At 41.1% G+C, this 11594-nt stretch overlaps 2 protein-coding genes across 3 annotated transcripts; both read right to left on the bottom strand.

Moving 5' to 3' along the window:
• Positions 1–26: 26 nt before the first annotated feature.
• LOC306842140 (nuclear distribution protein nudE homolog 1-like) lies at positions 27–6746 on the bottom strand. Of its 2 annotated transcripts, XM_079372241.1 has the most exons (9): positions 6562–6744; positions 6068–6186; positions 5799–5952; positions 5251–5399; positions 4968–5104; positions 2988–3164; positions 2806–2891; positions 2532–2686; positions 27–1835 (listed from the first exon to the last, which is right to left on the bottom strand). In XM_079372241.1, exons 1-9 carry the CDS (start codon positions 6565–6567, stop codon positions 1742–1744), a joined length of 1077 nt encoding a protein of 358 aa, XP_079228367.1. In that variant the 5' UTR covers positions 6568–6744; the 3' UTR covers positions 27–1741. The 2 variants fall into 2 exon arrangements, with proteins under 2 accessions (XP_079228367.1, XP_079228366.1); XM_079372240.1 differs by having other exon boundaries at positions 2806–3164; positions 6562–6746.
• Positions 6747–8012: 1266 nt separating this feature from the next.
• On the bottom strand, positions 8013–11513 carry LOC306842155 (pannexin-1-like). The gene is made up of 5 exons (XM_079372253.1): positions 11077–11513; positions 9850–9971; positions 9332–9531; positions 8320–8821; positions 8013–8223 (listed from the first exon to the last, which is right to left on the bottom strand). Exons 1-5 carry the CDS (start codon positions 11255–11257, stop codon positions 8077–8079), a joined length of 1152 nt encoding a protein of 383 aa, XP_079228379.1. The 5' UTR covers positions 11258–11513; the 3' UTR covers positions 8013–8076.
• Between the last annotated feature and the right edge of the window lie 81 nt (positions 11514–11594).

Raw genomic sequence — 11594 nt, 5'->3', positions numbered from 1 at the left:
ACACACATATACTGGATATATATATATATATATATATATACTCCTTTTATTGTTTCTGTCCTTGTCACTAACTGCAGAGAGCAAACTGGAATCATCACAACAAAACATCACCATCACCTGTTCAGGCAATAAAAAAAAAAAAACAGTCGGAGAAAAGTTGGTCTGTTCTCAGGCACGTACAGTTTGAAGTCCATATACAGAAGCAGTTGCAAAAGTGCTGCAAACTAACACGTCACCCAGTACACAGTGTTTGTGGATATCTATTTCTGTTAACTCTTGTCAATTATTGAATGCCTAACAAGAAAAAAAAACAACGCAGAAATTCTAGTCCTAAAACAAATGAACAAGTTAATTCCTTTGTACAGTGATGACTGCTGTTGGAAGGTGATATTTGCACTGTAATATATGTGAAATAAAGCGCTGCACGGCAGTAGTGACAGTGATGGATTAAGCAGAAACTTTTCAGGGAAACACTTATGGTCACTTTATCGACCCTTTTCCCCCATTCAAAAAAAACATATCAGTCACTGAAAAGGCAGGACAAGATATCTGATATCAGCTCTAGACCTACAAATATACTATGTACTGTGCTTATCTTCAACGACTTTGATCAAATCTATTATTGCTTTGTCTGTCTCCCATCCATCCATCCATCACAAGCCCCCTGCAGCAGTCAGGAGATGTCACACTTAAAATGATTACTATACATTCAGTAGTGAACATGTAACAATCTAACATCATCAGTCAGATACAACCTGTAGAAAAGTTAGTAACAGGATAACAAATTATTCATCTCCCAGGCACAAAACTTATTCTATTCCCAATGTTCACATATACAAGCATCGCTCATTTGCAGAAACAAAAAGCTCTGTTCAATGGCAGAAGGAATATGTTTAAACATACAAAAAAAAGACCAGGGTCAAACTGGAGAGCTACGATATCAAACCATCGATCCATCATTTCCAGACGTCTGGCAGCAGGAGGAATAGAAGCCCCGTTTCATTTACTCAAACCACTACAGCAAAGCAGAGTCTAAAAGCTAAAGAGGTATACAGATGGTGAAGGCAGCGATGGCTAAAATACTATCACCAGTTTCTAGCATCCACCGATTTGCTTTAACTTAAGAGCAAAGAGCAGTGGAGCCTTTCAAGCAAATAATATTTAGGGCATCTGTTGAAAAAGCGTACCGTGTTTTTAACCAACGATTTCTGACACACTCCCAGCGTAGCTCTGTGCTACATGAGTCAAGCCCAGGGCTTTGTACTAACCAACCTCTGAGATTTTTGGTCCCTTTATCAGCGTCATATTATATCACTGGTGGTTTCATCTGAGGTCCACATCTCATGACAAATGGAAGATTGCAGATTGCAAATATTATGTTGGAGGGGCCATGCTTTTAAGATCCCTGATGGACTTGAGACACAATAAAAGCTCATCAGTAGATACAGAAGAAGAGGAATATTTTTCAAGAAGCCACAGTGTAACAGACTGAGGATCATCTATGAGCTTCATCCACGCTGTAGTGCTGCTTCCAATGATAGATACGGTGTGATACTCGTCTAAGGCCGCAGAATTCCTTGTGCTGATAAAGTGGGGCACGGGGAGAGAAAGAGAGAGTGAGGTGTTCTCGTTCAAAGAGTTCAGCATGACACGTAGCGACACGGGAAGACGGCACAGTTTGAAGTCCCACTGCTGTAGTTTATTAAGGAGGGAGAGTGGACAGGAGGTTGTTCTTTTGCTCTCATAGCAGGATCTTGACTCCTCCCTGTGGAGACTGGGCACCCTGGGAGACTCCTCTTGGGGGAGCGGGTCCAAACTCTAACCGCTTCACTAAACTGTAAGACAAAAAGGAGCACTTTCAACTCGTGAGCAGACCAGAGGTTCAAATCCTTCTTTAAAGTAACTTACTGTTTCCCTAACAAATATACTAAACATAAAATATCACCATTTATATTAAAGGTCACATATTATGCTCTTTTTGGGGTTCATATATCAAATTTAGGGACCGAGCTTTACATGCAGCTACTGCTAACACGAGGACGTAAGAGAAGACACATTTCGTGGAGTTTGAACTTGTGCACATAGATGTGTCTAATCACACCTGAAAAACACACTAAAGAGCATCTAAAACCAAAAAAAAGCTAAATATGGGACCTTTAAACAAAGTAAGTGATAATAAGAAGAAATTATTACTATTAAATTTATTTGTAATCAAGATCAAGTGGACAGCAGATTTCCGTTTACCTGTCCCACACTGGCCAACTTCCTCATGTCATAAATTAAACGACATGTCTGCTCATGAATCGAACATTTACATTTTCTTTAAATGTAGCTTTACATATCATGAAGAATCCACTGAAGTTATTCAATCTATATTTATAACAGTCTCGAAGTTCGTTTAATTTTAACACTTTGTATTTGTAGTATCAGTTGCAGATAATAAGACATCCGTCCCCTTTAAAACCTCTTAAGTTCAAACATTTAGTAGCTATGTGAAATGAAGGAACCACAGCAGGTTTTTTTCCCCTCACCTGTCGAATTGAGGAGGGGGGCTCATGCTGGGAGCGTGGTTATCAGTGCCTCCTTCTAAACAAGACGGACTACCTGTGGCTGCTGGAAGTGCTGCTCTGCTGACTGAAGTGTCATATACAAAGTCTCTACAGGACGCCAGCTTTGACTCCAGATTCTGTTGGGTAAGCCAGAAGAAAAAAAGAAATCAATCAGGTAATACGTGGAAAATCTGAATATGTAGCAGTGAAAGCCCCTTTGTCTTCAACTGTGCAGACATCATTTTAAATCTCTTACTCCAACTTTTCTTAGCAGCTCTCCAACAATGTTGAGTGCAGATATTCTAGCAGACGTGGTGAGAGGAGTCCCAGTTAATCCATCACCTGAAACACAACAGGTGTTAGCAGGGCAACACTCATGTACTGCATGTGTTGAGGCATCGTTTGCCTTTGCAACATCACCAACAGTCAAAGGTTCACCTCGTCTGATACTGGAAGCAGGGGGCGTGGCAAACGAGCTGATGGGTTTGGAGGGTGTGACGGGGATGGACGAGTTCGTGGCTGAGGCGCACGCCAGATCTAACCGCTCCGTGTCTTTGCCCAGGCTGCTGGACGGCCGTCTTTCCTTGTGGCGTACAGCCAGCTCCTGGCGAAGATCTGACAAAAACAAAAGTCAGCTTTGAGTCATGACAAAAATCCATCACAACATAGTTTAAGAACGACAACATAGTTCTCCATATAGCATTAAACACAACTGGAGAGGCCTTAAACTACTAAAAAAGGAACCCATGAAGTCAGGCTAGCTTTGTGGTAATAAAGTGCATATATAGAGTTAAAGTAAACTATCCTTTAGCAGTAAAAGCCTTTTCTTCTAAACAATGATACAGGAGTCTGTGACACAATACAAGCTGACTGCCAGCATACACATTGAAAACTGATCGAATTGTCACAATACCAGAAGATAAAACACTAGACTAAACCAAACGATGTATTATACCCGTTTACTCTGGGTTTGTTAGTGAGAAAAAGTTTCAATTCAAACTACAAATGTTTGTGTCCTTTCAAAATACACACTGTATCGTACACTGACTGTATTGTAGTTTTTTACTTCTTTATCTACCTAGTTAGGGGTTAAACGGCTCTTTCAGGTGAGGAGACATGAATAAGCAGAGGCAAAGAAAGTCCGACTTGTCTCATCACTGATTGGCTCTACCATCAATGTAACACTCAGTCTACAGCGCAGCGACCATTAGACGACTTCTAGATACTACTGACCAATCAGAGGTCTGTGAACGACTGTTGAGAGATCTGTAAACACTCTGATTTAATGAAGCACTAACAACTGGAGTTCATATTAGAAGCCTTCGGGGCGCCGACAGCGCACGCGTCACCATGCATTCAGGTTAGAGTCCTCACGCAGGCGGCCTGGGTTCGACTCAAGCCTGTGGCCTCTTTCCCTGTGCATGTCGTCATCCTCTCTCTCTTTCTCCCTGGTTTCCGACCCGATCCACTTTCACCCCAACAAAGGCAAAAGCCCAAAAATAAATCTTTAAAAATATATATTATAAGGCTTTATTTTCGCAGTCAGTGATTTATTTTCTCCCTACATGTGCAGCTGTGTTTATTTTAAATGGACTAAATGATAAAGGTTACATGCCTACTCAAAAGGCTTTTACACTGCAGGTCACAGCTACACATTCACACACACGGCAGTGGCCATTACAGTGTAAGACCTGCTGATCTGCTGATCGTCGCCCTAGTTTTTGCAGGGTGTCCTGCTCTGCCAGCCTTTTATTCAGCCAATTGGACATGTTAAGTTACTGTTGGTCATCGTCACTGCGGTTGGTGAGAGGAATCTCTCTGATTTGCTGTTCCAAGGTTTCATTTAACTCCACGTCTAGTTCGGGAAAATCCCTTTGAACATGCCACTCTAGATTCTCTGTTTTCAGTCTTCGTCTGAGGTCTTTGCGGTGTGTTCAAGTGCAGCTTTTTGGCTAAGAAACGACACAACGGCATCATGAGTCGACGCCACAGTCAGCCTTCATCACCACTCGCTGTTTGCAGCCTGCTTGGTGTGTCCGGGCCTTTATAGGTTTAACCAAGTTGAAGTTGATAACCCCACGACGCTGTGACGATTCAGATCCTGTTAGGTTTGATGAAGCCAAACAACCAAAAGCTACACTTGGTATGTTGAAAGTGCTTCACAGTATTGCCTATAGGGCTCTGGTATTGGCAATAAACACCAGAGTCATATATTTACTGAGTATTACATTTGCTCAGAACTGAAAACTACAGTTTCAGCCCTTAAAATCTCCCTTTATTTGAGCAACAAAATAAATAAAAAATAAAAATCGGAGAATACAAATACACAAGATCAGAAACTGAATGAATAGGTAATAAAAACCAAGCTTCAGTCAGCTTTTTTAAGCAGCTATAGTCCATGTTCGTTTGTGTGCTCACCTCTGGCTTCATCCTTCAGCCTCTGAACAGACTCCAGCAGGTTCTCTTTCTCATCCAGTTCACTCTCCAGGAAGGCATTTCTCTCAATGACGTGGTTCATCCGCTGCTCAAAATCCTCCAGTGACATGATGGTAGCCCTGGGAAAAGAAGAGCATCAGCTGGTAAAAGTTGTGTATCCACCTGACTTGATGTGTCCATGTGTGCTCAAGTTAGTTAGCCGGTGAGATTGTCATTGCATGATGCAGCCAATGAGTTAATTACATAAGAGCTCTTAGACACTGACCTTTTGGTCCTTTCCAGGTCATCATTGGATTGCTCCAGCTCTCTGATGTATTTCTGCAGGTGATCTCTCACTGCTTTGGTTTGTGCCAGATCTTCCTCTAACGTGGTGATGTGTCGAAAAGCATCGGAATGCTGAGTCTCAAATTTCTCCTAAAAAAAGCACACGGATCCTTCAACATTAACAAATGGCAGCTTTGCACTGTCGAATCAATTAAGCCTCCAGCATCTTAAGGATGAACCAATTTTTAAACTTCTCCTTCTCGTCACAAACAACCTTCAAGCAATCAAGGGTTTATAACACAATCCAGCATACACCTCGTCTATTAATGCTCTTTTCCCCATGGACTGCTGAACAAAAATAGAAGTCAGCTGCCTCATAGCTAGGTCGAAGTCTTCCATGTGGTATTCTAAGGAATTTAAGGCAGTCTGTGTTTGTTTTGTGTCAGACAGAAGGAACAGCAGCACCGTCATAACTTGTAACTAACAGTAGCACCCGATCTTGTCCTGTTCTTTGGGGACAGCGGCCCATTTATATTCAAGGTGCTCTACCTTTATGCCCTCCAGTTCCATGCGGAGTCTGCTGTTGTCTACAAGCAGGTCTTTGTTTCGACTTTCACACTGCTTCAGCTCGGTCTCCAGTTCTGCTTCATAGTCTCGACTCATTTGCTGAAACTCCTGCAGCTCCTCCTGAGCCTCTTCAGCCCTGGTGACAAACAGCATTAAACATTACCAACAACCCACGTTGTGTTCCATTTTAGTGTCCACTAATACAGCATGTAGCAACAGATGCTAATAAGAGTATTTATGCACACTGTTACCTTTGATGATGTCTTTCTGCCTGCTCCTTCCAGAAGCCCAGCTCTTCTTCTAATGATGCAAACTTGCGTGTTGCTGGCTCAACCATGTCTGCTAATATTAGGATGGGGGGGGGGTCTAACTGTGAAAAGAAACAGCAAAGCTTTAAAGCTTGTCCTGATCTGCCATGAGTAAACGGGTAAACTTCCCATTAAAATGATGGTCTTTGAATGCTAACGAGGTCAGCTAGCATTAGTCCACTTCGCATTGTATAAAATACGTGTTATTAAATATCTGACAAGTGATTTACTAACAAATACTTGTGCTTCTACTTTTTGTTATCCGGTATTAGAAAGAAGACAAATTGACGCTTGTGTTACTTTTTAAGCGGTGGTTTGAAGTGTATACAATGGCTAAGCCTTTTAGCTAAGCTAGTATAGCTAGCTTGCTAAGTAACTCGGCCTGATTGTGTTTATCTCCTTCTACACCGAGTCAAACAGAAAATACAACCACTCACCTGCATGAAATGTAATTATTTAATCATTCCTTAGAGGTGTGAGTGTTTTAAGATACGACAATTTATTCTCGATTTGAGCAACAGCCGACGTCTCAAACTAATCTCTCGTTACGTTGAGATCAGGACGGGGTCTGGCCCAATCCAAATACAAACCAATCTTCGATTCTCGATCCCAATTGGCCGATGTTAATGACGTTTTTAAAATATTGTCCAATCACATGACTTAAAAAACTTAAAGCCTCTGAAGGAGAGCCCCTACAACCAACCCAACAACTAAAGTCTGCCACCTACTGAGCGATGTGGTCATTGATCATTTCTCTTCTATTATTAGTAAATCTGCGAAGAAGTTTTATCTCTATGATCATGTTGTGAAGCCCGTCCGCGACTAATTTACAAAAGTGATCATGAGAAAGAGCATTATAATGCTATATCATCCTGCACTGCTACAAAAGTGCTCTAATTAATACGCAGTAAAGTTTATACGTTTTATGATACAGGGCGGCAGTATGAGACTCTGACGAGATTGACATAGTTTACTGTTTACAAAAGCTTTAGTGTGTTCGATGCATGATTGAAAAAAAAAGTTGAAGTCCACTAGACTCTATTAGTGAGTGCGTGTGCGTGTGTAATTAGTTGCTTGCACTTTGTTTTAATTGAGGAAAATGAAAATCCTCATAATGAAATAACAAGGGATTAAATACTTAAAAAACAATTTATTCTACTTACCAATATTCATTCATCTTCATTATGTTATTATCATTCCATCCATTCAGAAAACACATCGTCTTCTTAACTTTTACCATGAATAAACAGTGAACAGATATTTTCAAAAAAACATTTGTAGACAAACAATCAGAAAATCAAGACAAAGTTTCTCCAGGAGTTCTTACCATCCCTAACCATCCCTGTCTGCTTCGTTCTCCAATTAAAATTAGAAAAAACTTTCTCCAACCACCACTTCTTTATTACCCAGACTCAACTCTCAGTAGCTACACCTTAATTCTATATTCAGTAACTTCAACCTCACTCATTCTTAAAGGGAAAAACAATAAAAAATGTCTCAGTCTAACATGGCTTATACCTAAAATTATGTTTCAATAGTAATTTAGGATCCTGAGAAAAACGGTATAAACTGAAAAATCATTTAAAAAAAAAAAAAAAGAATACAAAGAAAATGCCTTTAAAAGATTTAAGGTCAGGAGTTAGCAGTATATCACTTCAGGCCTATATACTTGTCATGGATTCACATTTGAAAAAACGAAACATCTGAGAGGTAAAGTGTTCACTGCATCGCCCTGTGTTCTGTCAACACAAAGTCAGACAGAGGTAGGTGCTTATCTGGCCCATTTCTTCTTCTCCACAATAACAGTAGGCCTTCTTATCCTCATCAGGCCAGCCATTTACTCATGAGTAATGATGCAGAGATAAAATAAAACACACTGAAGTTTAAGATGACTCATAATGACTTTCATTTCAGTTTGATAGTCAAAAAGCTTCCTCCTGACCTCAGAGGAATCATTCTTCAGCTTTAGTTTCCTTTTTGTTCTTGCGTGGGCACGTCTTCTTACTGTCCAACACGTCAGTCTTCACCTGACCCAGAGTTCGCAGGAGGCACATGGTGTCGAACCCCTCATCTCCAGCCTCCTGCAACAACTCGAGCACCTTTGAAAAAACACAGCCGACTTAGTTTACAGCAGGAACAAAGGGACGCCTCGTAACCACAATACTTGACAGAGAGCATTTTTTGCTGTGACCCACCTGCAGGCACTTGAATGACTTCAGTTCGCTCAGGTTCTCCTGCAGGAACAGCAGATAGATACTGAGGTCATTGTAAACAGGTGTGACAACACCCAGAGCCCCGAAGCCCGGCAGCAGCTCGTATGGCCGAAGAAAACCAGAGCTCTGGTGAGCTGGTCCAAGAGCAGCATACACCACCAGCGGGGCAAGAAGCACGTACACGCCCAGGTTAATGTAGCTGAGCAGCCTGAAGACACCCACCGCCACAAGCTTACACTGCACAGCGGATGGCACCATACTGTCATTCTTCAGCACCCCTGTACGCAGGTCACAGGGAAACTCATCAGTGAGAGAGGCCAGGCGGATGTAGTAGCCGAGATAAATGCAGGCCAGCAGTAGGATGAGCAGAGTCAGGCCACGACATACTACATACTTGACTACCAGGCAGTGGGAGAAGCGCTTGGTCTTGAGATACTGCTCCACTAAAGGGTATTTGAAGCAACCCTCTGTTAGGTCCAACGCACTGCAGCACAAAAGACACATGAGCATTTAGCATGAGGTGCAAAAGAATGTAAAAGCCAAAGTATTCCATCAGCAAGAAGTACAGTTGTTCAACATAACTGGAAGATCTGCTCAAAATATATGAACAAAAATATGCACAAACCACTTCTTTTTTTTCTTTTTTTTTTTACCAGTGATCCAAACACTTCCCTTTAAAGCTGTGATATTATTTGCCACACAAACAGATGAATGGTTAATAAAATAAAGCTTGCAATTCATTGACCTTAGTAATCATAAATAATCAAACAATTTTGTACACAATCTTGTTTCCTTCTATGACCTATATTTTCAAGATGACATAACTGTAATTAAAATAACAAAAAGTACAGTAAATTAAAGAGCATATTGCTTGAGAAAAAGTTAAGTGCATATTTATTCAAACAAAGTTGTTTTTCTCATTCAGTCACATTGTTGGAAAAAGGACCAATGAGGGAGTAGATCTGCAGGTGGCTGGTGAGAAATGGGTACTTACCTCTGGGTGTCCGCAGGTGCATCTTTGTTATCTAAGGATGCTACATTCTTGGCTAGTCTGATGGCACGATTATAAAAGCGATCCAGTTCCTCCATGATGAAGTTCAGATCAGAGGAGAGGTGCGGGGCTGCAGTGAAACGCCAGAGCAAGGCTGGGATGTACAAGAGGATGGCCACTAAGAGCAGGATGTATGGGAAGAACTGAGGGAGGAAACAGATCAGAAAAAGTTGCATTTGAAAAAGAAGCACAAAAAAAGATTTAATATGTATGAGGCATGTACAGTATAGTCAGTTTCAAGCTTATCTTGTTGATCAAATGAACAATTTACAGTTGATAGTTCAGTGCAAATAGCTATTCAAAGTAACAGGTTATCCCCATAACCTTTGATCCCCCTTATTATAAGAACACTCAGAATTATGTCTGAACCTTCCTTCATTAATCAAACTGCTCATAGCATTTTTAAGTCTGAAAAGAAAAACCTGTGTATGTGTGTGTGTGTGTGTGGGGGGGGGGGGTACCTTGTGCAGCCATAGTGGTGAACTGTCAGCTTGTTGCTGTACTGCTGCCCAACAAAATGAATCCACATACGCAGCCTGTCTCCAAGAGAAGTTGGTGGGGGCAAAGCAGCTGATCTGAGTACCTGATTGAAGACGGGAAATAACAATAATCAGTGCCAATAGGTGTTTGGTGATTGAGCAAAAAGAAATGGTCAGCCCTCTCTCCTCTGAATTCCGAACCCAACGCTGTGTTGGCAGGTTGTTTTCAGGACGCCTTCCCCTATAGGATGGGTTCATGGGAGGTTCAGTCAGGCATGGACAATTTGCAAATGACCCAGATAGTCAACAGATAATTAAAGCAGCACAAGGGCTGTGATGTCCATAACACAGAATGATGAGCATAGTCAAGTACCATTCAAATTAATAAAAGTATTAGCTAAAGTAAAGGTTACATAAAGATAATATAACTTTGTTTTTTTTTGTTTTTTTTATTAAGAAATAAAACTGCAATCATTTAAAAAATGCAGTGCTTTCAAATATAAAACATTCACACCGGTGCAAAGGGATATATTTATCAGCTTAGTTTCTATTGAAATTAGTATTTCCATAACATATTTTAATTAACAAAATAATTACTTTAAATAGGCTATCTAATTTGTAAGTTATAGCTGCTGAAAGGTAAGGAGTCTCTCCGGGTTCGCTGTGTATTTGGATCCATCAATAGAAATATTTGCAGATAATGCTAACCATAACAGACAGTGGGCTTCATGCTCTAAGAAGATTATGTTGTTGTTGCGGATGGTGCTGTAGATGTCTGGTTTTTCACTAGACATAAGCTGTCTGTTTCGTCATTACAGTAACTGAGTCCATGTGGTACTAAAAAAGGAATGATTATTAGCTCAGTTGAAAAAAAGTCCGTCAGTTTCAGAGCTCATCATTGCCGAGTGTTACCTTAACAATCACCATCATCACCATCAGTGTATGACAGCATGATGCGTCGGAGCGTGAGAAAGCCAGAAGGGTGGAGACTTGAACCACACCTTCTTCAGTAATCGCACCCCTCTCCTCTTTTATTCTATAGGCCGTCTACCTATTCATGGTTTTCACATTGTTTCACCACGTGTAATTGTGATCATCAAAACAAGTGGGTTGCAGCAGTTTTGTGAGGTAGAGGAATAAAAACAAGAATGCATTATTCTAAATATGAATTAAAATGATTGCATCAGACGCATCAATTCAACGACTCACCTACGGACACCTCTTGAGCAAACGCGAGCGAGATGAGGAACAAAGGTAACCCCACTGCGAGAAACGTGACTATTTTGTCCACCGCCAGCTCCAGACGCATCCCTTTGTACTTGGCCTCCGTGGGGTCCTTCAGCAAAAAGTCGGAAAAAACGTACTCGGTAGCTACATGAGCAATCGCCATGACTGGAAACAAAAAGCGGGCTTGTCTAATTGATGGAATAATCTCTGTACAATAATCTAAACTCGAACTATACTTTTAAAAATGAATTAGGCTTCTTTGGGTTTATTTCATTAAGCACTGCTCCTGTGAGAATAGGTTGTGAGACACTGCACCGTTATAGATAACTCATCTCCAGTCACCAGAGCCTGGCTAGGACTGATCGTTGAACCTGCTGTCCCGTTACCGTACCCTCTAAAGCCAACAGGGAACGTCTAACACCCAGCCACAAGAGGGCGCTACAGAGCCGTGGCGTTCACCTGTTTAAAAGAAACCCGCAGTCAAAAATGTGTAACCTGTT

This window comes from Symphodus melops (assembly GCF_947650265.1).
Source record: "Symphodus melops genome assembly, chromosome: 2".
NCBI lineage: Eukaryota > Metazoa > Chordata > Actinopteri > Labriformes > Labridae > Symphodus > Symphodus melops.
This window is presented reverse-complemented; position numbering and strand designations above follow the sequence as displayed.

Bases quoted from the DNA above. Each gene is read 5' to 3' on its own strand.
- LOC306842155 (XM_079372253.1), bottom strand. From the start codon at position 11,257: ATGGCGATTGCTCATGTAGCTACCGAGTACGTTTTTTCCGACTTTTTG. The intron at 9,972-11,076 runs GTGAGTCGTTGA...GTCTTCAATCAG, and splicing joins TGCTCAAGAGGTGTCCGTAG to GTACTCAGATCAGCTGCTTT. The intron at 8,224-8,319 runs GTGGGTCACAGC...GTTTTTTCAAAG, and splicing joins AGTCATTCAAGTGCCTGCAG to GTGCTCGAGTTGTTGCAGGA.
- LOC306842140 (XM_079372240.1), bottom strand. The intron at 5,400-5,798 runs GTAGAGCACCTT...TGCTTTTTTTAG, and splicing joins TGGAACTGGAGGGCATAAAG to GAGAAATTTGAGACTCAGCA. The intron at 5,105-5,250 runs GTCAGTGTCTAA...TTCTTTTCCCAG, and splicing joins GACCTGGAAAGGACCAAAAG to GGCTACCATCATGTCACTGG.